Genomic DNA, 23466 nt, shown 5'->3' with positions numbered 1-23466 from the left:
TCTACATGTTTACATAATCTTCATGATACCTTCCCCTCTGAGACACGAGTCCAGTGGAAAGTGTTGGGCAGGGGGATAACAGGGGTGACTGGGCATACAATTTGAGAATCAGGGGATTTTCAGCCCAATTACCCCTAACCCCTCCTCGGAGTCACTTCCAGCACGCAGGAATGAGACACAGAGCACTCGGTGTCGAATGTCACTGCACACTGATTGTAGAGTGACAACACGCAGCCGAAATAGCAACAGAACATCTATAAAAGTGTCGGATGGGTCCAGACGGCACAAAGAGCGAAAGAGAGCCAGCTGAAGCATCCTTCCCTCTCCACAAGACCTAAGCAGAAGACACTTTGAGAGCAGAGATGAAGCCAATCTGTTCCTTGGTAGAGAAGAGTAATGGCGTGCTGGCGAGAGCTGAGCTGACCTGCAGCGTGCGGGAGGAGAACAAGGCTCAGAGGGAGAGCTACAGTGCTGACTGGCGCAGCGTCTCTCTCAAGACTCAACCTCAGGACAGGTGAGACCTCTCAAGCTTTAATCACATCCTGAATTTAATGATGATATTAAAGGGTTTCTGTTGTTCCTCTGATGCTTGCAGGCAAACAATGAAGATGAATGATGACGACCATAAAGAGACCCTGTACCGCCAGTGGAAGGCCTGTCCTCTCATACAGTCCTGCCCCTCCGGTGTCTTCAGAGTGGGCACCCTGGAAAGAGGAGTGAGGGAACACCAGCTGCTGCCTAAGAGAAACACCCTTCCCTTGCCCATCTTCACCCCTGCAGAGCTGGGTATCAGGCTGGGCCGCGGAGCTCCACACACCGCCGAGGACTTGCTGCCTTACCCCACCCCCGACGGAGTCTGTCCCAGCAAGAGAAGCGTGGACGAAATCACGAAAGACCTTCCTCCAGTCAAGCCTCTCAATATGGAGTTCGCCAAAGCACCCAAAGTCCTGGGTCGCTCCATGTCCCAGGAGGCCCAGAGAGGGTGAAAGAAGAGGAAGGGAGGACGCTAGAAAGAAAGATGAGCGAGTGTGTCAGGACAGAGCATGGCAAGACGTTTATGCATTTATCCCTTATTGTGACATTCATCATGAACCTTCTGTACTGTAGATCTTTAGCACTACGTCACAGGCTATCATTGTTGGCATTTGGTGGTCGGCAGTCAAAGAATAGTTGTGATGGAGAGGCAGGCAAGGTGTCTCTGGCCAGCTGGACACACCAGATCTGCTAGATTACACGCGCTGATGCAACTAAATCATGTTGCATGCAAGTTCCTTTAATGAAAGTGTTCTGGAGGGAGTGAAAAAAAGATGTGAAAGGAATAGGCAGGTAGCACAGAGAGCTGGATGGCGAGGGAAGGTCGGACGGGAAGGGGAGGGGTCTGGAAACATCCAAGCCTCCTCAAGCCCTTGATAGCCTTTGATGTTTGAGAAGAGGACAGAATGCTCCGGCGTGATCACACACTGCAGCTGTACATATTTGTGTGAGTGTGACTGAGTGTGTGTGCACTAGCACCTCTGAACAAGAGGACTCACAAGAACTTCTTTACCGTGTATTATCTGAGCTATGTGCCAAGTTGGAGAAGTATATGAGAGTAGTGAAGATAAGCTGTAAATGTGTGCAACAAAATGTGTTCTGTAGATATTTATTATTTTTAATAATAAAAGAAAAACTACTATTCACACCTTTCTCATGTTTTCTCTCTAGCATGAACATAATCTGCCCGCTATGAATTATAAAAGAGAAACTTAATTTTTACATTGGTAACACTAATACTTGTTAAAAACCTGTTTTCATTCATAACTTTGATTCAATCGAAGGGGATTTCCCCGACGAGTCTAATGGAAAATGTCAACTTTTTCAATGATATTCTCATTTTTCATCCTCTCCAATGCTGGAACAAGAAGATAGCTACCCTTCTCTCCTCCTGGGACCCACAGAGACTGTTAGCGTAGCTTAGCTTAGCTTAGTTTAGCATACAGTTCACTCAGCACAAAGAATGGTGAGGAGTGAGCCGATTAGCATACCTCTGTTATCAAATACACTTTTCTCCAGAACAGTCTTAATAGACACAAGCACACATGCACTTGCTGTTGTTGTTAACAAAAATAACAACAACAACAATAATAATAATAATAATAATAATAATAATAACAATTATTATTATTATTATAGTTATCATGAGTGTGCTATTTCTATCATATTGTTTACGCTTTATTTTGGTGTACCAACATTGTGAATTTTTAAATCTGTTTTGGCAGATCCATCAAACACGCCCACTGCCTCTCCTTGCATTGCACATTAACATTATTCTTTAATTGTCGTGTACATTAAAAATTGAATTTCAAAATAAAACTACATGCTGATCCACAGAAGCAGCTGAGTGAAGCTGCAAGGATGGTGCCGGTGGTTGGCATGGCTACTGGTGAATTCCACTGTCTGGAAGATTGAATTTAAACTCTGCAGAGACTTGAATGGTAATATAAGCATTCCAAGAAAGAAAAATGAATGGAAGAACTTAAAGTGTGGCCTCCTTCCACTAAACCATCCTCCCATCACCTCTTCCTATCACTCATTTATCTTTCATGTTCCACCTCCAGAGTGTGTGCTCAACACAGGACGTGCTGTTCCCTGGTTAGCGTGCAACAGAGCTGTAATGAATGCACCACATCACCTCCTTCTATTCATTCGCACTTTAAATCCACTGCTTACTCAGTTTAACTTACTAGCTCCCTTGGAAACCTTCTTTAATGATCTGGATTTACTTGTCCCTTTAACCCCTTCACTGTTCCTCATGCATCACGCTCACTTGTGACAAGCAGAGAGTGGGTCGATATTAATAGCTGGGTAAACATTGGCATCGCCCCGGAGACAATGGAGAGACAGCGGTATCAGCACGTTCTTCTCCTTTGAGCTTTTAATCCCAGTGTTTTATCAGAGATTTGGGAGTGTTGCCTTGGCCCCTATCTTTAAAATCCCCGTCCCACACTGCCACTGAAATCCAGCGTTCCCCACCCTGCACCGTCATGCTGCAGCCCAGCTTTAAAAACCACAAATGAACCCGCAAACCCTGAAACTATTTTCGGTTGATGCCGATTAATGTGGAAATTGAGATCCCATGTGTTGTCCCAGGCAAATCCTGCAAACTGTCTTTGCAATTCTTTCCTATGCAGCTGTCGTAGCTGCACAACGCCTACTTCAATATTCACAGCAGGTCAATGTAAACCTCAGCGGGTCACTCGGTGACTTTACATTGAGACTTAGTTAGTGAGGGTAAGACCTGTAAATTGCATTTGTCATGTATTTGAAAAGACAATGCATACACCTATGCATTGTCTTTTCTCATTTATTTCATTTGATTTGGTTGGGATAAAAAAAATACTACATGCAATTTCTGGAGTTATTATCCAATAATATGCAGATATGCAGTGATAGAATTAATGTGATATCTCATGTTTCACAATTCATCTAACCTTATTTAATTATGTATTTATTTTTCATATTTTAAAAAAATACATCTTAAATTACTTTTTTTTTAGCATTCTTTTAATTTGAAATTTGCTTTTTAAAAAGATACAAAATACACATGAGTGTTGGGTAAGAGATATATAAATAAACAGTAAAATGTAATAAGAATAAATGATATAAAATGTAGTAGTGATAAAAATGAAGACAAGGTCACACAGTGTTACACAGCAGCCAATCATGTGCTATGTTGCCCACAGTGGTACCTTGTGGCTTGAATCTGCACTTTAGCAGACAGAGTCACTGTCGAAGTTTATCAATACGGGCAATAAATCTCACTTGTGGTCTACTTTGCCTCTCAGTGCGCAGCAGGGGTCCTCCCACTTAGCTTTGCTGCTCCCTAGTGGAAAACATGGGTAATGCAGCGTGGAAAAAAGCACCAGGAGCATCAAACGGTATCAATTTACCTTTTATATGTGGTTGCCAATGAATATGTAAAATGTTGATATGAAAGCAGTGTTTACAAGCTTGCGCTTTTAAATTAACTTATAATTTAAAAGTCACCTGATGCTTCTGCCACCGTCCCTGCTGGATGAGGCACTCAGAAACCAAAGATCGATGACTGCACCGGTCTAATGGTGAACTGGCCTCTTCTGCCACTCACAATCAACAACACCATAACCACCAGTAGTGTCCTCAATCAACACCCTCATTATCATGTGCGGCTCTCTGTTGTTACCTCCATTGTCACCCACCCCACCTCTCCCCTTTTCAATGACATCACAGGAGCAGACCCTGTTAATTGGCTGCTGGCTGGGTGTTGCTGTGAGGTGGTTTTACCTCCTGCTCCCAGAGGAGCTGAGGAGAGCGGGGGAGGAGGAGGACGAGGAGGATGGACAGGAAGCATGCGGTCACATTATCACACAAAAACATGCATCCGTGAACTGTTGTCTCCTCCATGCTTTTATTTTTCCTGATATGAAAGAAATCCAAAGTCTATTTAAACTTTTAAACTACGTTTTGTTTGGTACTTACAACACAGTTTAGTTTCACATTTGAAGATATTTTACATAATGAGCGACAGATATTGTTCTAATGGCTCTGATAGGTCTGGTAAATAAAGGGGTTTCCATTACTCTACCAGTACTGTGTGTGTGTGTGTGTGAGAGAGAGAGAGAGAGAGAGAGAGAGAGAGAGAGAGAGAGCAACTGAATGAATGCCATTAAGGCCAAAAGAGCCATTCGGTAAAGATTTTAAGTTTTTGGGTGGGAGTGACTTGTGTTCTCTCAGTGGGAATAGTTTTACCATAAGTATTTTCTGGGGTAACCATAGATACTTTATCACTCCACCAGAATCTTGTCTGATCTTTGTAGCAAGAACCCTCTGTCCTCTCTGTGTGCATCATTGCGAAGCTCTGGACCAGCTGGCTCACTGCTAATTAGCTTAGCTGCAATGAATGCTAGCAGTGAGCCATGGGAGCGCCGTCTCAAATACACTTTTCCTATACAGGAACCCCTCACAAAAACATGCAACAATCCTGGTCTCTACAGCACCTCCTCTGGTCAATTGGGGTGCTTGATGGGAGGGGAGTGAATCGGTGGGAATAACGTGATCCTCCAACGTGCTACGTCCTACTGTTGGACGTTCCCCCTGTCTCGTGACAAGAAGTGGTCTCCTAACGGGCCATGTGTAGGAGGATGCATGAGTCCAGTTCAGGACCCTCCCCAGGTCGGCAGAGGTAGCAGTGACTTTAAGACACTTGTAGTTCCCAGGATTGTCGCAAATTTGCACCGGGTGTTTGAAAAATGGGTTACAAAATCAGGTATAAAAAAAAAACCTTTAATCCATCACAGACATCGCCTACTTTAATCGAACTAAAGTTGTGCTTCCGTTTGCTTTGAAAAATGTCGGACATTACAAGTTGGCGTATTTTAGAGTTACGCGCATAGCCGTGACTACTTTCCTGACTGCAAGTGTATTCGACTTTGAAGACTGTATTGTTTTCCTCAAAAAATGATCAAACTAGGCAACTGGACTCAACCTCTTGTATTGTTTTAAAAACTAAGCTCATCTCAAAACATTTATTTGATTTTTTTTTTTCCTCTTTGCTATCTCCTTGTGTACTCGTTCTTCCAAACTAAAAGCTCCTGGAAACCTTGTTAAATGTGAGTCTGAGCTGAATGCTTGTAGTTACAAGACAATTTCCACTGAATGTTTCAGATGTTACAGGCTAAACCCCACTGCAGCACTTAGACATGAATCTAAAAGACTCTCCAATGCATGGACACACTTGTGCATGCTTGAGACTAGACCATAAATAAAATATTGGAGTGCTTAGTAGCGAGCTGGTAATGTGACAGGCAGGCAAGAACAGCTATGTGTGCGAAATCCAGAGATTTAGCTTGTGTGTGACAGTCTGCCATATTCCCTCCTTGGGTCTAATGGCGGGAGCAAAGCCAGAAGGCATCACGGGCTGTGGGTGCATCTGCAGGATGGCGGTAGGCTGCTGCTGAGGAGCCTGAGGTGGAGAGATGGGACTGTAATGAGGCTCTCTGCCTGCAGGCACAGTGGCTGAGAATAAACTGTAACTACCTTTACTGGAGACAGGGCTCCACTCAACAGGAGTGGGGTGTGGGGGGTAGAAGGGATATCATCTCCCTGTACGCCTGAAACAGTACATTTACAATGTTAAGAACAGGCATAATCCATAAATTAATGATAAATAATGCAGTCAAGAGAAAAACAACAAAACTTCATCGGGAGCAAAGAACATACCTATGCTTTCATATGCGGAAGTGGGAAAGTTCCGACCTTTGAGGTGAGAGCACAACGCCTGTTGAACTCAGATTATCCCACCAGGAAAGTGGGAGGTTTTTGACAGCTCCAAGAAGTAGGTTTTACATCAGTTGGCAGCATAGTCGGTCTGTGCTGAAGACACAAATGCTTCTCTGTATTCTGACAGGAGAAATACAGCAGGTTTCCTGGGACGGCCATGTTGCCTGTTTGTCATCAAGTGAACGCTTTTAACTTGGAAGTCTGATGTTCCCGGATGGGAATTTTCCTAATTTTCAACTTCCTGAATGCACCAAAGACCTAATAAGCCAGATCATGAAATTAAAAAAAAAACTTAACAAAGAAGTTATATAAGAAAACAGAGGCACCCTGGGATGTACAGATCATTCTCCTAGGTAGGGCCAACTAGATGTACCGGCCGTGTGCAGTGGTCCTTCAGGTTGGAGGTTAGGAGGTAGGCTTGAAGGACAGACGTAGATGAACCCTTGTCCCAAACAGTCAAGATTGGCTGGAGTGCACAGGAATTTGGTCAGGTGTCTCATTCCTGGTCTATACAGGATGAGGAGGTTTGGCAGGATGGCCCTACTGGACAACTGGGCAAGACCCCTTTTGAGCCCAAGAACAAGATGGGAGACTAAGGAGGGGAATGAGTGGCAGGGCAGTCCTTCCCTTTAGAAAACCAAGGACTTTCGAGCATCTTTCTCTGTCCAGTTGGCACAGCTGTCCCTGACAAGGTCCCTAAGGCTGGAGAGAGAGGCCTCGCTCCTGCTGTGCATGGCGGGAGATGCTGAGTGAAGGATGAAAGGCCGGTGGCTCACCAACAGAGAGAGCCAAAACATGCCGGAAGGGGGCCAAGCAGCTGGTGGAGTGGTGGTGGTATGTAGAAACTGCTGGAGGAGCAAGCAATGAGTCTGGCTTAAATACTGGTTTGCTGATGGGAAACAGCTGGGGGTAATGAGGGCGATTGGTGACACCTGAAAGTTATCGGAGGTAAGGAGCCTACGTGAGCATTAAGTCACCATGATGGCATGCGTGAGAATACTGAAGAGTAATAAGGTCTTAAATGAAAGGATCCCTTCTCTGGAAAACACCTTAATAGGGAAGCGCTAACACCTGGCTTTTGTCTGCAACGGGGAAGGTACAATCATTTGCAGGTCCAATTACTGGTCACTGGTATCCATCGGCTCCACCACTGATTGGCAGTGATTTAAAATTAGGTTAGATTCATTCTCCGTGTATTTATAGCCTTGCTCTTCCTCGCCTCAGTTGCCAGGTCATCTGCTCAGCTCCTCCTTTTTCTCATCATCTCTGGATTGTTTGCTGGGATCTTCCTGCACTGGACTTTGCTGGTTTGTAACTCCTTTGTTCTGAGTCTTTGTACTTCAGGTTTTGAGTTTTCTATGCAACCCTAGCCCTCCAAGATTCTCCTCTTGAGACTCAGGCTTTTGTGTGTGAGCAACACAAAGAGCAATCGGTTAGATGTCACTGAGAGCTTTAGCTGAGAGTCTATCAATGGCCCACAGAGGACACTGAATTAATGAACACTTACTGGAAATATCTGAAAAGCATAGCGATCATATGGCTCAAAGTGTGTGGATCACTATCTTCTGTCTGCTCCATATGTGAGGGCCTCAGCTGATCTTACTTACTCGGCATGTAATTCCAACCCGTTTGCTTGTAGCTGGTTGCCAAGGTGCTAAAACACAATCAGACTGTGCACACATATGCACAAAACACACACACATACACACTCACTCACCCACACAGCCTACACACAAGTACTGCACGCATGCCAGCACGCACTCGTCCTCTGTCTGTGATCGCTACATTGACCTACAGTCGCTTACAAGCAGGTTTGATTCGCAAACTTCGGATGCCAATACATAAAAAGCATCCACCCACTCTGAACACATTTGACTGTTTCACAACAGTGAGTCACACTGGATTTAATTTATGACAGCAAATACAAATGAGAAAAATGGCAGAGTAAAGTTTTATATTTAATTGGAATTGAATAAGTTTTTGGTTTGTTTTTAAGATGGTTTTGGATGTTATTTACTTTGACTTGCCAACCAGCAGCAACTTGCATCGATTTACAGTACCGACATTACTGTGCTATGGAGATGTATTTGCAGAAATGTGACTGTTTGAAAATAATTGCATTTTTAGTCAACTGTCCTTTGTATTTCTATCATTATGGATGGCATGAGGGCAGTTTCATCTCTTCTAGTCTGAAAGTTGAAGGGCCAGAGGGTTTAAAATGTTTGGATATGATGTAGCAGTTAATAAAATGAAATTTAAAAAAAAAATTACTTATATTTCCAGTCCAGTAGTGACAGCTGGGACAGAGTCCCTATGTTATATGACATGTAAGCGATACCGTGTGTGTGTGTGTGTGTGTGTGTGTGTGTGTATGTGTGTATATATATATATAACAGTTTGTTTAAATCTTTATATGAACCATGGGAGGCAATAAAACGAGGTGCATCTAATATTTCTGGTCTAGTAGGAACAGCAGGTACTGATTTGAAGTCTCCCGCTATGTGTTTACGTCACGTTGTAGTCCCGGCTCAGCTCGCTTGGACTCCCAGGGGAGCACAGATCAAAATGGTCACGGTTAGTACCGTGTTGGGGTCAGTGGAAACGGGGCCACACCGATCCCGACCCGAGCCGAAGTGAGCCAGTGGAAACGCGCCTTTACATCACTTGACATCAAGTGCTACTGAAAAAATGATTGCCCAATAAAAGAAAAACAACATAGTTTGCACTAAAATATTAATAGAAAATATAATAAATATTAGTTTATTCCATTTCTTCGAAAAGATTCCTCAGCCTACAGCACACTGTACCTTTTTTAATGAAGCAGGTGTAAAATAAGTCTTAGCCTGTATCATAAAGTACTGAAGGGTCACTTTCACTCTCTCAAGATATTAATTTGTTCAAGGTCGTCCTGATTTAACGTGACAGGGAATTTTTTTTTTCTTTCCTTTTTGGTATTTGTATCAAAAATAAATGCGAGATGGCTTCGTGCTCAGGATGCGATTTGGCAAACAATGCTTGTATAATAGACCGTTTGAGCTCCACTGTGGCAGACAACGCTAATTAACGCACAGTTTACATTCAGGCTACCGCTCTGGCTTCCAACTCTCCTCAGCCACCCCCCCCCCCCCACCCCCCACCCCCTCACTCCTGTCAGAGGAAGGGGCCTCTACACCCACACCACATCTCCAACACTGTAATTAAAACGCTATAATCTGGGCGTACCTGTTCTATTCTTAAAAGCCCCCTGTCATCGTGACACAAAAGGGAGCATCAAGCAGAGAGAGAGAAAGGTGTGTGTGTGTGTGGGGGGGGGGGGGGGGGGTAGCAGCAGCAGCAGGTGATGAACATCTAAGTGAGAGATGAGGAAACTAATAAGCTAGATTTAATTAGTAGAGTGGCCTAAATATAATTGTGGTCCTGTTAGTCAGTCCCGCCTCCGCACCTCACATCAAGTCCTCACAGACAAATGTGACCACCGCCGCAGAAACCTGATGTACGTCTCATCAAGGGACACGAGAAGGAACTTTAGAGTCGCGGTGGACAAAGCTTAAGTAAAATGACTTATGGCTCCTCATTCAATTACAACGTGATCATGCGATCGTACAGTTTTGCTCTGGGAAGTTTCTGATTGCACAGTTGATTAGAAAATAGCAGCCTCAGAGTGGACGGAGAGGAGAAGATGTTGTTCCCACAACTTGATTAATTTGTGACGACTTGATATCTTTTCCCAAAATGTAATTTATTTGTGGCTTTCAAGATAATGAGGTAACATGCTGCTAGACTTGAGTTAATTTCTTGCAACAAGATGCAATTTTCTTTTCCTCTGAATTTGTAAAAAAAACAACAGCGGTAAATTAATCAGAGCCTGAGAACAACTTTGCTGCGTCCGCCGGTTTCATGATTTTGTTCGTGGTTTTGTCAGTTTGTGGAATCTTATTGTTCGGGGGGGGGGGGGTCACGCGAGGTTATGGCTAATTTCTAGAATCTTTAGGGTATTTCTAGAATATTTCGGGAAGCACGTGTGCCTAGATATCAAATATAAATGAGACCCTGAAGCTTTCTGACAGCTAACAGCCATCTATAGGGACCAAGCTGCTGAGGTATGAATATTTGCACTTCTCACCAATATTTAATCACAGTCTCTCTCTCTCTCTCATGCGCGCACACACACACACCCACACACACGTGCGTGCAGTCATCAGCGTTGGTTGAAGGGTGAGCTCATTGCATTAGGAATCATTTATTCATACCCCAGGGGTGGTGAGGCAAGGCCATACATGGAGACACCCAGCGGTTCTCTCTGCATCACCGCTAACAGCATTAACCACATTAGACGGATGTTCCACAGAACGCATTAAAAACAAATATCAGAACTTATTGCATTTCCTCAAATGTCCTCCTATTAGTATGTTGAGATGTCGCAGCCGTCGTTTTGCAAACGATAATAGCACGAAGTCAGAATCTACGGTAAAGCTCTTTTAATTAGTCCATAAGTCTGACTCCCTTTCACCCCACACACACACACACACACACACACACACACACGCATACTACTTTTGCCCCTCACCCCCTGCGGCGTTAGCTCACGAACATTGCCATTACCTTTCCCCGTTCCTATGGCAACACCACCCTGCAGCCCTTGCTGCATGCTGTGGTGTGTATGCGAGTGTATGTGCATGAGCGAGGGTTTGTTTAGATAATGTCAGCAAGGAGGAAGATCTATTTTTTTTTATGTCTTCCTCTTGCTGTCTGCCACTGATAAACCTAAAAATACCCTCCAGGGAAAACACTGATGAACAGTTTAAGTTGTTGAGAGACGGCTGGCGTGTTTGCTGCATGTATGACCGAGACTACCGGACAACCAAGACGACTTTTCATCAGTGGCCATCCAGTGTCATCCTGACTTCTTCGTGGAAGCTCTTACCAGCTGTGATAATAAGAGGAAGAAAGAGAGAGATTATATCTAGAGACGAGGTGACACGGCGAGGCTGAGGAAGAATGTCAGAAAGGGTGAATGTTATTCTCTCCGTGGTGGTCCCCTGTCTGGCATGTAAGGATGAGGTGAAAGAGAGAGCCGCGGAAGCACAGATAAGACTTTGAATATATCTCTTCTTTTCCTCTTTTCCCCGAGGAACAGGGCTGACTGACAGATCCCCGCCGCCACCATCTCCTCCCCTGGCTGTGGGCAAGCTTTTGTATCGGGCCCTACCACCGATGCCAGCCAATTAACACGTCTCTATGTCGACTTTATTAATCCATAACAAGCCAGTGCAGCGAAGACGCCAATTTTCTTGCTTTAAGATATTCAAATATTTTGGGGAGGGGCATGCAAAACTGGTCAATACAAGTAATTCCATTGGAAATCAATTGGAAGACACCCACTCTCGCATTAAGGGGATATTCAGTCATTGGAGTGAAGCATATTAATGTAATGTGCCTTCAACAGACTGAGCGCTCATCCTGCTTGTCTTTTGTGGGCTTTGATTATGCCCACGATGATTGTCTCCATCAGAGGCCGGTGTCATTGTGTCCCAGCTCCCACTCTGAATACTGACTTAATCAAGGCCGGCCAAACTCCCCGCTTCTGGTTTGATCCCCCTGCGTCACTCTGAGTGACCGCACGCGGCTCTGACCTGGACGTGATCCTCCGTTAAATACAGAAACGGGGATAAAAGATGCTTTAATGCAACATATGACTCACCATCCCTCATGAGAATTAGATTTAACCTCACCGCCGAGGGCCCGCGCACACAATAAGCCTTTGTTATCATGCTCCATCGAAAAACTTTCCTTTCCTTGAAGGCTCATTAGATAATTCGATTTTGAATAGTGTATGATTTCCTCAATGAGAGGTTGGGCGCAGGGGAAGAGCGTGTCATTCTCAATAATCATAGACTGATGTACCTGTTCAGCCTCCGTTCCTCGCTCTAGTGAAGAGGACTGTGGTGCCACCTGGGCTGCTGCTGCTGCTCCACATCTCTCTCTCTCTGTCTCACTCTCTCTCTCTCTCTCTCCCTCTCTCTCTCTCTCACTGTCTCTGTTTCATTTTATTGCAGACATCTGTTCCTTTTTGAATATGATTAAGCTCTTTACACAAAAAGCACACGTGAGAACTAAACCTGTGAATACCAAGTGTTAATTTGCATATTGTTTATAATGAACAATTTGCATATTGTTTATAATGACTCATACAAAAAAACTCATACAAAAAAAAAAAAAAAAGGAGTCCCACCTCTTAACAGTGTAAAACCACCCAGGGATTATAGTTGTCATGTGGTGCTATCGTTTGTGTCTGGTGAGATGGCTGCCGGGGCGGGAGCGTTTTTGGTGGCGTTTATCTGTTCAGCAGGAACAGGCAAATACTCCATGGCCAGTTTTCAGAAAACGTGACGGAGGAGTGCAGCATTGTCAATGGAAGAACTCGTTAAATTTGGGGGACTAATTAGTCAAGGGGGATCTACTTCTAGTGGGTGGACCAGATCTATACCTCAGATTTAGTCAGAGACACATTAAGATCTTAGTGGTCAGTTACTGTGAAGAGTTTCCTTTAAACATGTTACCAGTTTTACAAACTTTGCACATTGATGAGTCCTGGCCTGAAGACGTCTACTCGTACCACCACCTAGTGGTTACAGGAGGTACACATGAAGTAGCTAACATTACGTAGGCAACCTCAGATAGAATTTATATACAAATCAATTTCAAAAGCTGTTCTGGTGAAAATCAATCTCATGGTTTTTGCATGATCCTGCTGACAGACCAAAGAAACAGAAAACAACGCACTGGAGAGGTCTTGCTGAACTCGTACTTCCACCAAGTCAGTGTGACGCCATCCAATATTAAAGAGCTCAGCCAAACCCAATGCAAAAACAATCAGTTCTTCCTTCATTTATGATACGTCCCACCACCAATTGTGGGGGGAAATGGGCCTTATTCATCCCTCTGAAGGACAAACGGACAAACAAAGGCACCGATCACATGACCTGAATCGTTACCTGGCCGAGGTAACAACCAGACGACAAACATTCATCAACAACCACCTCAGGAGGCTTCTGAATATCTGGTGGAGGGACAAAGTCAGACAACGAGCCCAGTGACTTACAAATCCTAATTGGAGAAAGTGGAGCTGGATCAGGAAACCAGCTCCCAGCATCCCCCAACAATCGCTAAAGTGGCTCCCGAAGGGGAGGCCAGATGGAGATTTTTGGGTGCAGGAGTCCTGGGAGACCTTGAAAAACCTTCCTAAATCTAGTACGATGGGGGCATTCTTCCCTGACCTCTGCTCTTTGGAGGACTGTACCCTTGAAACAAGTAAATCAAAGTAGATTCATTTCATTTAATCCATCACTGACAAACGTGTGTTTGTATGACTTCAGCAGCGTCCCTGTCAGGGCTGGAGGAACCATTCTGAGTGCAGACGGATAAGAAGCACGAGGAGAGGAGGGGACGGACTCGTTGGAGCGAGAACACGCTGACAGGCAAAGTTCACGGCCGGGCAGGTAAAGAAGCCACATCAGAGGAGCTCCTCGGGGTTGTAGCTGACAGCACAGCATTATTATGAAATCAACAACACTCACAATGGCAAACGCTGCTCCTCCTCACGCTGAGAGTGAACACATTTGTGAGTGTGAAATGATGTAGGCGTACCATTTTGTGGTCGGTTTGAAACGTACTAATTGAGTTGAGTGTTTATGTCGCTAACTTTACAACTTTGTTGGTAATGGAAAGATGAGGCAATTTTGTTGTCTGTTGTTCATTTGCTGGCCCATAATAGATTTATTTAAAATTTCATGAGTCTGAATGCAGGGACTATTGGTTTCTCGATGAACTGGATGTGGAACAATTTGCCAGGGGAGATGTGGAGAAAAAGTGTGTGTGTGTGTGTGTGTGTGTGTGTAGATTTTGTCTTTTCAAAACAGGCCACAGTCGGTGTTCCACAGTTGACGTAAAAATTCATTGAGTATTTTTTTTTCCAAAGACATTATACATGCGTGTCTATTTGAATCTGAGCTGTAGTAGCATAAGCACGTGTGTCACAGTCCCCCCCCCCCCCCCCCCCCCGCTTTCATCCATCCGCCGCCGCCAGCCTGCCGGCTCTCCCAGGAAAAAACCCTGCCCTGCACTCTGCCCTCACCTCAGCTAGCTCCTCCTCTCTTACGTCCATCTCCAGGTCTTGTCCTGTCCCTCCAGGTCCGCCAACAGACCCCTGCACTCCAGGGACCCCCACTACCCCTTCACCTGCATTCTTGATAGAGTTCCCTAGATACCCTATCCTGTGGCTCTGTGCCTTAACCACGAGAATGCCATACCTTAGGTTTACTCATTCAGTGGCAAGTTCACCAAAAAAAAGTGACCACTTGGAGGCAGCATGTGAAACTTTGTTGACTGAGTTCCTTTGTGTACTTTAAAAAAACAACAACAAAAAAAACAAAGCAAATAAGTTGGAGCTAATAAGTGTTGAACAGGAGCTGCATTTACCAAAATAAACGTAAGACTGGAAAGGGCTCAGAGTAGCGGAGATGTGATGTTATGAAGCCAATCAGTCACAGTGACAGGTGGTTACAGTTGCAGGGAGGCGTGCGTCAGGCTGTGGTGGAGGGTGTAGCCACAGACAGTCTGAGAGGGTGGGCGTCCCTGTACGAGGCCAGGAATGAGACCCCTCCACACACACACACACACACACACACACTTCTTAGATTACACTTTTTTTTTTTCTGGATGCCTGTACGGGATCATTCTTATGCACGCAGCAAGCTGGCCTAATATTGCCGCTTTGCATGAATCCCAAATATGACACCCGAAAACCTAAAATTCCTCCAAAACTACAATATCTCTCAATCTCTAACCAAATCACATACATTTAGGTCCTCCTATATGATGATCTGTTGATTAATAATTTTCTTTCACCTCCACTGAGCCTCCCTTGAAACCGTCTGCAGCCTCAGACAAAGTAACAGTACAGATTGATGCATAAGTCAGGCTTTAGGTTGGGCTGGAGGTTTGTCTTAACACGCATTTTGGGATATAAACCAGACCAGGTAAGACCAGTGGAACAGGGATGGCATTAGGAATTATAGACAAAAAAACCTGTCGTACTTCAGTTTGTGGTTAACTCAACCAGGAAATGAATGTAGGTCCATATAAATACCTCTGACTTTGATAAATGCGAGATACAGTAATTGTTCCTCTACTTATCTGTGTGTATTGTTGTCGCTCCTTCCTTTGAATACGGCTCGTCCCGTTGGAGAAGGACAGCACGGGGCTGAGAAAGGTCACTCCATCTTGGTGGGACCTGCGTCGAAACAGAAAACGCATCTTATGTGTCTTCGCCTCTGATCAAATGATAAAATAAAGACTTTCTCCGCCGTGGGGCTGAGCAAATCAGTGTCGTGTCAAACTCTCCTGATTTAAAAGTAAAGCTCATCAAGAGACTTTCAAGACCACATTTCACATCTTCACTCAAAGTCGAGCCACTTTGGAGAACTATCTTTGTTAAAGTCAAGTGCTGAGGGCCACTGCAGCTTTAATCACCGTCATATTGGCTGTTATTTCCAGGCTCGTGCAGCGTTCATTATTTCTGTGAGGTGTCTGTTGTAAAGGTCAGCCGTGACCTTTCTTGACAAGCAAATGTGCAGCGGGCCAATGGAGAGAGATCGCAACCCAATCGACGCGCCGCGGTGCATTTGTTGAGGTGAAGGGTTAGCACGTTAGCGTGTAGTTGCTGTGCTGCCATGGCGACGTCAGCCTATGAATAAACTCCACATGCGGTATAATTAACATCGTCTCTGGTTTACTCTTTATAGCAACGGCTCCCAGTGGAGAAGTCCAGTACGAGTGACTGAGATCCATGTTTGTAGAGCCTCTCCTGTTCACGTAATATAGGCCTCTTTCTTTAATATAGTCTCCCGATCAAATTGCATGGAAATAATAATAACAACAACAACAACAACAACAATAATTATAATAACACCTCAGTCTTTAAAGAATTTATGGTTGTTATTATTAGCAATCATCCAATTAGTGGAGGGAGCAAAAGCATCATCACTGTGGAGGTCGAGAATGACCATATCTGTAATGAATTATTCTATCCCCATTATTTAGAGATCATCAGTTCATTACTGTGATATCTTTTTTTTTCCCCCTCTTCCATTCATTTATTTACTTATGTAAACAGTCTTCTTATCTCATGAAAACACCAGAAAAAAAAAAAAACTTTTTTTTTCTCCTCTTCAGGATTTGTGTCACTGAAAGGGTTTGAAGCCCAGCTGGTTTGTTTTTTGTTTTTTTTTCTCGTTATCTCATTGTCGCTGAAAAATGTTTTTCTTGAGTTATTTGAGGGAACAGGTTTACTGATCCTGAGATGACACAATAATCAAATCATTTGGCATGGCTGCTCTCAGCTTCCATACTCTGACTGTGTGTGTGTGTGTGTGTGTGTGTCCATCCGTCCACAGAAGGATCTGAACACATGTTCGCTGCTCTGTGCTAATTTGTTAGCATATGCTCAGCGGTGGTGGGAGACTGTTGGTGCCTCCATGTCAGAAGCGGATTACTGTGGGAGGCTCTTTGATAGGCCAAACGATGAGTAATGCATAACATCCAACTCAAACTGACAAGACAACACAAGAAGGAAGCGATGTGTTTTGAGACGCTCGAAGCACTTTCTCACTTTAAGAAGCACATTGAGAAGCATGAGCAAAACAACATTTATTCAAAACTTGCGGTTGTGTTCAAACCCTGTAATCCCGAGAATCCATTCACAGGCAGTGATTCTGCATAAGAAATGTATGTTCAATTGAAGTGTTCAGGACCAGTGTTTGTGTACTGCGACGTAAAATAACTGTTTGCTGCATTTACATATCATCGTTTTGCTTCAGTGGTCAGGATTTCTCTCAAATATTTATGTAAAACAATTGTATAAGAGCAGAATCTGTGATCTGTTTCTCATGGTCATTCCCATTCCTGATTGGCTGTATCGGTTATGACACATTAATTATGTACGCAGATATTTTGCACCGTGGATGCCGAAGGCAAACCCAGAACGGGAGGTATTATAATTGCAGATACTATGGTTGGAATTCAGTGAGAATGTAATTGCTTGTTTTTACAGCCCTCTTGCAGGTTTTTTCACTGTTCTGCTACATGGGATGTTCGCGATGGTCGCTAGCTGAGGGTTTTATTTGTGCAGACTGCTAATGATGTGGTGGTGCAGTGGTCAGCGCTGTCGCCTCACAGCAAGAAGGTTCAGGGTTCAAGCCCCGGCTGGAGCACGGGGTCTTTCTGGGTGAGTCTCCATGTTCTCCCTGTTCCTGTGTGGGTTCTCTCTGGTACTCCAGCTTCCTCCCACAGTCCAAAGACATCAAGAGGGGACGAGGCTGATTGATACTCTAAACTGACCGTAGGTGTGGCTGTGAGTGTGAATGGTTGTCTGTCTCTGTGTGTTGGCCCTGTGATGGACTGGTGACCTGTCCAGGGTGAACCCTGCCTCTCACCTGAAGGCTGCTGGGATAGGCTCCACCCCCCGTGACCCTTAACAGGATAAGTGGGAGAAAATGGATGGATGGATGGTAATGATGTGTGGTTGGTGGGTGATACCAGTCCACACAGATGTAGTTATTTGAAATTGTTACGAGGGTCATCTATTTTCATGTTGAAACTTCTCACACACGAATCTGTATCTTCTCGTAACGCAGGTTTTAGTATTGTAGAAGGGGAAGGCTAATAGTTCCTCTCTCGTCATCTGAATTATGGGGGGGGGGGGGGGGGGGTTCACTTCATTTGAAAATACATGAAACATATCTACATGACATAGCTGCGAATAGCATGAAAAGACTTGACCTTTCAACTGGTTTACCAAAACGACAGTGTAATAATATCCAAGAAGTTAGCAAGACTAAACATATAGCTTATCCTATGATAATGTGTTGAACTTTCAGTCCTCTCTCAGCCTTCAGGAGAGTCATACGATGCTGTTTCCTGTTGATCGATGAGTTTTCCCAAATGGACAGAGGAATGTTTCAGGGTAACAGAACTCGGTAAACATCAACGAAAATGGGTGGGTTTTTTTTTTTCCCGCTTTTGTTTTGTTTTTTTTACAAATTTCTTTTGAGCAACATGCATTCTACGAATACACCATGAATGAAACTCACAGTATGAGCCATGGTTTAAGGATTCTGATCGTTATTTTTCAGGGTGAAGTGTGTCTGCGAGCCCTCTGGGAAGTTCACTTCAAGGTTTTACAGAATCTTCAAATGATAATTAGCGCAAAGCACTTTCCTTGATAATATTACACAGATCACAAATGCTTATTTTCTGTGTTTAGCTTTCTGGGGAGTGAAAAGGCATTAATATGATGAAATGACCTCTGAGCACTGAGCACATCAGACGAAGAAACGACAGCGGAGTCTACTTATAACAAGCTGTGACGCCGCATCACTCACCTGCATTTATCACCCCTCACCTGGACGTTGGAGTACATCAAGCCGTCTGGTTGCCTCCAGGTTTTGTGACCTGGGAAGGGGCTATCAAAGAACAGCACACCAGGCACATCTGGATGAAAACATCTGGGCACCAAATCAAAGTTCTGGAACAAGGTTCACTTCAGGCGGCTTCTCACCAAAAGCAAAATTTCCCACTGTGACAGAAAACTCTGGCATGTTCCAGGGTGTTCATCTAATATCTCGTGTCTAGATTCCTTCGGATGAGTCTGTGCTTTGGCATGATTTACAATATCCTTTGAAAATGAGTTTCAGAAGAACTGAATGATAACTTTCTCTTTAAAAATAGCATGCATGCTTCCTTGTTTCCAACAACAATTTGTTGGCCTTAGCGAAAACAACAGAAGAACAAATTTGTAATCAGGTCCCTGAGGATTCCATCAGTCCTTGGAAGAATTTGAGGTTTTAGGCTCACAAAGAACTGCAGATCTCCTCTAAATGATGGGATGTCAAATCAGTACCTGGATCTCTTGACCTCTGCTAGAAATCACAGATGTACTGTTCAACCCACAGATATGATAAACATTAAAATATCATCAATGTTTGGGTGATTTAAGTAATCTGTCTTAATCTGAACGCTCCTTATTTTCTATAAAGCTCAGAAAAACGTAAGCGACAGTGATGAGGTCAAAATATGGTTGAGCTTCCATTCATCCATCCGTTTGTTTTACCACTTATCCTGTTAAGGGGGAGTGGAGCCTATCCCAGAGGCAGGGTTCACCCTGGACAGGTCACCAGTCCATGGCAGGGCCAACACATAGAGACAGACAACCATTCGCACTCACAGTCACACCTACAGTCAATTTAGAGTCTGGATTAACCTGGTCCCTCTTGATGTCTTTGGACTGTGGGAGGAAGCTGGAGTACCACAGAGAACCCATGCAGGAACAGGGAGAACATGGAGACTCCACACAGAAAGACCCCGTGCCCAAACCGGAACTCGAACCCAGAACCTTCTTGCTGTGAGGCGACAGTGCTGACCACTGCTCCACTGGGCTGCCCTGGTTGTAGTTCCATACGTTTAGATACTTTTTTGCACGGAATGTGAGTTGTTCTCAGCTGCTGTAGTCTAATTATCGAATGAGATTTATTTATTCATGTTGTTTTTCTGAGATACCTTTTGGTTGATGTCAGAATTGGCTGGTCCGGTGCACATCAGTGTCCTATGTGTGCATGCTGAATGGGCTCATGTGTGAATGCATGGGTGTGTTTGTAAGGATTCATCTACCCCAGCTCTCCTAACAAGTACTGAAATAATAATGAGAACATTGGTTGCTTCTGAGTGGGGCATATAAGAGTGAAGGAGGAGGGCTGGGGGCCGGGGATGCGCATAGAAATGGTGAGGAAACTGAAGAGAAACTGCTCGGGAAGATGTTTTGGCCAACATCCAGCGAGAAACTTTGTGTGGGGCTTTTATTCACAATAGTTAAAATAAATAAGAGTTGAATCTTCCGATGCACCACGTTGTCACTCCGACAGGCGCGTTCACACCTTCCATACCAGGTCTGAAGTGAGCCAAACTGATACGTGATCGGTGGTTCTGTACAGAAGGAAGAGTCAGGACAAACCAGGATGTAAATAAAGACGGCAGAGAGAAATCCCTCAATTACGCTCCTTTTTGTTTTGTTTTGTTTTTTGTACTTTCACATTTGCTGTATTTTAGATTGGTCAGATCAGATCAGGTACTGCTGGAAAGTGAAGTGTCCAGACTGAGTGTGAATGCTCCTTGATTGGTCGCTCTCCACAGGGACCAGATTAAATGCTGCGAAGCCCATATGAGCACTTTTCTGTTGTCCTCCAGAGGGAAAACCCAGCCGGGCCTCTCCCTTTGACACACAGCTGTTCCTGAGTAGCAAGTGTTGTTGTGGTCTTTCTGCTTCTGGTTCATAGTCTTTATTCTAAGATAAAATTATGAAAAATTATCCTTTTCTGATATAATACAAGTAGGATAACACATTATTCAGGCAAGGCTTTTGTGGAGGGTAAGCAAAGGTCAAAATCTGATTGGAGAAGACAGATGGGTTTCACAGATCTTAGTTGAGGTTTTAAAAACTACATTTTTTGGAAAATATCTGTATTGATTAAATCATTAGAGTTTAAGTCAATAAAAATATATTTAAAATCTTCACATATTGTTCCTTATTCCATACACACACACACACAAAACAAAGATTTCAGTAAGGCAGTGTTGACATGATATGCATGTGATATTAACCAACCCATGACAAGTTTTAATGTGGTCATCACATTAATGTTTGCAACTTCAAGTACTTTTTGGTACAAAATAATTCATGCAGCATTTAGTGATTTCAAAAGTGCAAAACGGTTCCAGAAATCACTTTACAGATCAATTAGCGAGCATGCCAAACAGGACCAGAAATACTCCGAAAAGATGTGAAGAAGTTTGGTTGAAAAACGTGCAGAATTTCAGTTTTTACCCTTTTTTATATATATATATAGAGAGAGAGAGAAATCCACATATCCATCACGCCCACAGATTATCAGATGTGGAAATTCACAATCGTGCTTCTGTTAAAAACATTCATCAACGGCTTGGTTAAAGTGTACAATAAATAAATAAACCGAACGGATGAGGTAACAGCTTGTAAACATGTTCGTCACTTTGTTCAAGTTGGCAATATTAAACTCTCTCAGAGGAATCAACAGATCGGCCCACGTGTAAACAATTTCCTGTCTTTTACGCACAAGCTTTACGCACAAACATTGGTCGCTGGACTACTTTCCTCCAGTTGTCTCTCGGAAGGAAATGGGAAGTTTTTGCATATCTGTCCTCAATAAGACACATCTTTTATCAGTCTCCTATAAGTTGCGGATCTCCACTCGTGGTTGTAAACGCACATGAGATCCTCCACTTCCTCTCAGCAGCAGCAGCAGCAACAGCCGTCCGCGCTCTAGCTGAGCCCGATCATCACCGTCTCCACGTCTTTGGAGGGTCTCCGGTCCTTCACCAGAAAGTTAATCATGCTTTCCGATTTGATCATCAGGTTGCAACCCAGGAAAAATATACCGAAAACCACGGTGAGCGACAAAACGCACAATACAGCGATTTGTACCACACGCATGACGAAGAGTTTGCGCTCATCCTGAAGCAGCACCAGCGACCCTCCGCCGTCGCCGGTCACCACGTTGTCGGTGCCGTTCCCGGAGTAGGTGGCCAGAGTCCCGGCTAGGGTCTCGTTAAACAGTGCGCTACCTTCAGTCACATTGAAGAAAGAGACATTCATCCTTGCGGGTTACCGGCGATAAAACACGCGACTCCTCTTGGAAGATTCTCACTAAGCCTGAACTCCAAAGCAAAACTTTGCGTCATGTGACTGTTCATACAAAAAAAAAATTAAAAATGGAAGGAGGAACACAAACAATTCTAAAAAAAAGAAAAAAAAGAAAAAAAAGTCCAGGTTTACAGGCAAACTACGAGTTTTGCAACGGCTTCAGTGCGTAACGTTCACATCACCGAACTGAGAGCTTCGCATCAGGTGCCAGAAGTAGTTTTTTTTTTAAAACCCCAAGTCCAGGTTTTTATAGTTGAAGTAAGTCCTCGCAGACAGGGTGTAATGAGAAACAGCCCCCGCGTCGCCTGTGAGCGCTCCTTTTGTGCCAAGTCTCTGGTGCGTTTTAAAGTGATGATGAGTTCCCCCCGGACCACAGCACCAGTCATCGCCTGGGAGGTAGTCAGGTGGCCTCCTCTGATGGAAATAATGAAATAAGTATACACACATGCACTTTTACAGACATTGGGAAGGAAGGCAAAAGTTGTTTTTCTGAGGAAAACTGCAACTTCAGGTGGAAGGACTCCTGTTTTGTGACTTCTCCTTTGCTCTTTTCTTATTTCTCTATAATGGCCTGTTAATGATAGGGTTAGTTCATTCATAGCAAATGATACCAGCAACCACACACACACACACACACACACACACACACACACACACACAAAATGGTTGTTTGTTTTAAAGAGTGAATAAGGAACTTCTGAATCCTGCTGGTGTGAAACCCATGCTGCTGGCAGTTCTCATTGCTGTACGTCAATACTGCCTGAAAGCCTCGCTAGTACAGATTCTGACATGCATTTGCTTTAATTGGTTTTCATGAATTATTTCAAATCTGAAAAACGTTCACTTCAGTGTGAGGATCAATATGAGTAACTGATATGTGATCTGCTCCAGAAGAAGAGGACGAAGAAGACGAAGGAAAACTTTGAGAGATATTTATAGAGTTTAGGCTAATGCTGGTTGCTGAGGAAACTGTCACTGTGACTTGAGATGGAGAGAGCAAGAGAGAGAGAAAGAGAGAGAGAGAGAGAGCAATATCGGCACTGCAAGCTATAACTTAGAAATGAAGACGAGACTTCATAAACCATGACTGAGCCATGGCAAATATTTATCAGAAATATTGGTTCTCCCTATTCACTCTGCCTGCTGTTTCCAGATGAGATGAACAGCGGCAGCTCATGTTTTTATTAAAAACATTGGCGTTAGATATCACTTTGTCTTTCAAGTGTTGTCTGATGGTCAGACGCCTGCAGCATGAAACATATTGAGGAAATCAATAATCTGATACGTCTGACGTAAGACGTGAAAGTTTTAGGGCTTACATTTCTCAAATTACGCACCCTGTTATATTGCGCAATTGACTAAATCCATCTGTGAGTGAT

The 23466-nt window shown here is 43.9% G+C and overlaps 2 protein-coding genes and 2 long non-coding RNA genes across 6 annotated transcripts; 2 read left to right on the top strand and 2 right to left on the bottom strand.

Moving 5' to 3' along the window:
* Positions 1-272: 272 nt before the first annotated feature.
* On the top strand, positions 273-1675 carry tcap (titin-cap (telethonin)). The gene is made up of 2 exons (XM_086184986.1): positions 273-514; positions 596-1675. The coding sequence occupies exons 1-2, from the start codon at positions 363-365 to the stop codon at positions 984-986; spliced, it is 543 nt and encodes a 180-aa protein (XP_086041112.1). The 5' UTR covers positions 273-362; the 3' UTR covers positions 987-1675.
* Positions 1676-3897: 2222 nt separating this feature from the next.
* Positions 3898-7130, bottom strand: LOC147244779 (uncharacterized). The gene is made up of 3 exons (XR_015110024.1): positions 6238-7130; positions 6055-6128; positions 3898-5980 (listed from the first exon to the last, which is right to left on the bottom strand). It is a non-coding gene; the product is annotated as an uncharacterized LOC147244779 (long non-coding RNA).
* A 139-nt stretch (positions 7131-7269) lies between these two features.
* On the top strand, positions 7270-19296 carry LOC147244778 (uncharacterized). Of its 3 annotated transcripts, none has more exons than XR_015110052.1 (7): positions 7270-7393; positions 7522-7604; positions 13674-13796; positions 17486-17581; positions 18245-18352; positions 18489-18530; positions 18620-19296. It is a non-coding gene; the product is annotated as an uncharacterized LOC147244778 (long non-coding RNA). The 3 variants fall into 3 exon arrangements; XR_015110053.1 differs by having other exon boundaries at positions 17408-17581; XR_015110054.1 differs by lacking the exon at positions 17486-17581.
* A 1701-nt stretch (positions 19297-20997) lies between these two features.
* Positions 20998-22344, bottom strand: rprml (reprimo-like). The gene has a single exon (XM_086184921.1). The coding sequence runs from the start codon at positions 22037-22039 to the stop codon at positions 21707-21709; it is 333 nt and encodes a 110-aa protein (XP_086041047.1). The 5' UTR covers positions 22040-22344; the 3' UTR covers positions 20998-21706.
* Positions 22345-23466: the final 1122 nt, after the last annotated feature.

Source organism: Aulostomus chinensis, chromosome 18, assembly GCF_037954235.1.
Source record: "Aulostomus chinensis isolate RoL2024-O1b breed Wild chromosome 18, RoL_Achi_v1.0, whole genome shotgun sequence".
NCBI classification, from domain to species: domain Eukaryota; kingdom Metazoa; phylum Chordata; class Actinopteri; order Syngnathiformes; family Aulostomidae; genus Aulostomus; species Aulostomus chinensis.
This window is presented reverse-complemented; position numbering and strand designations above follow the sequence as displayed.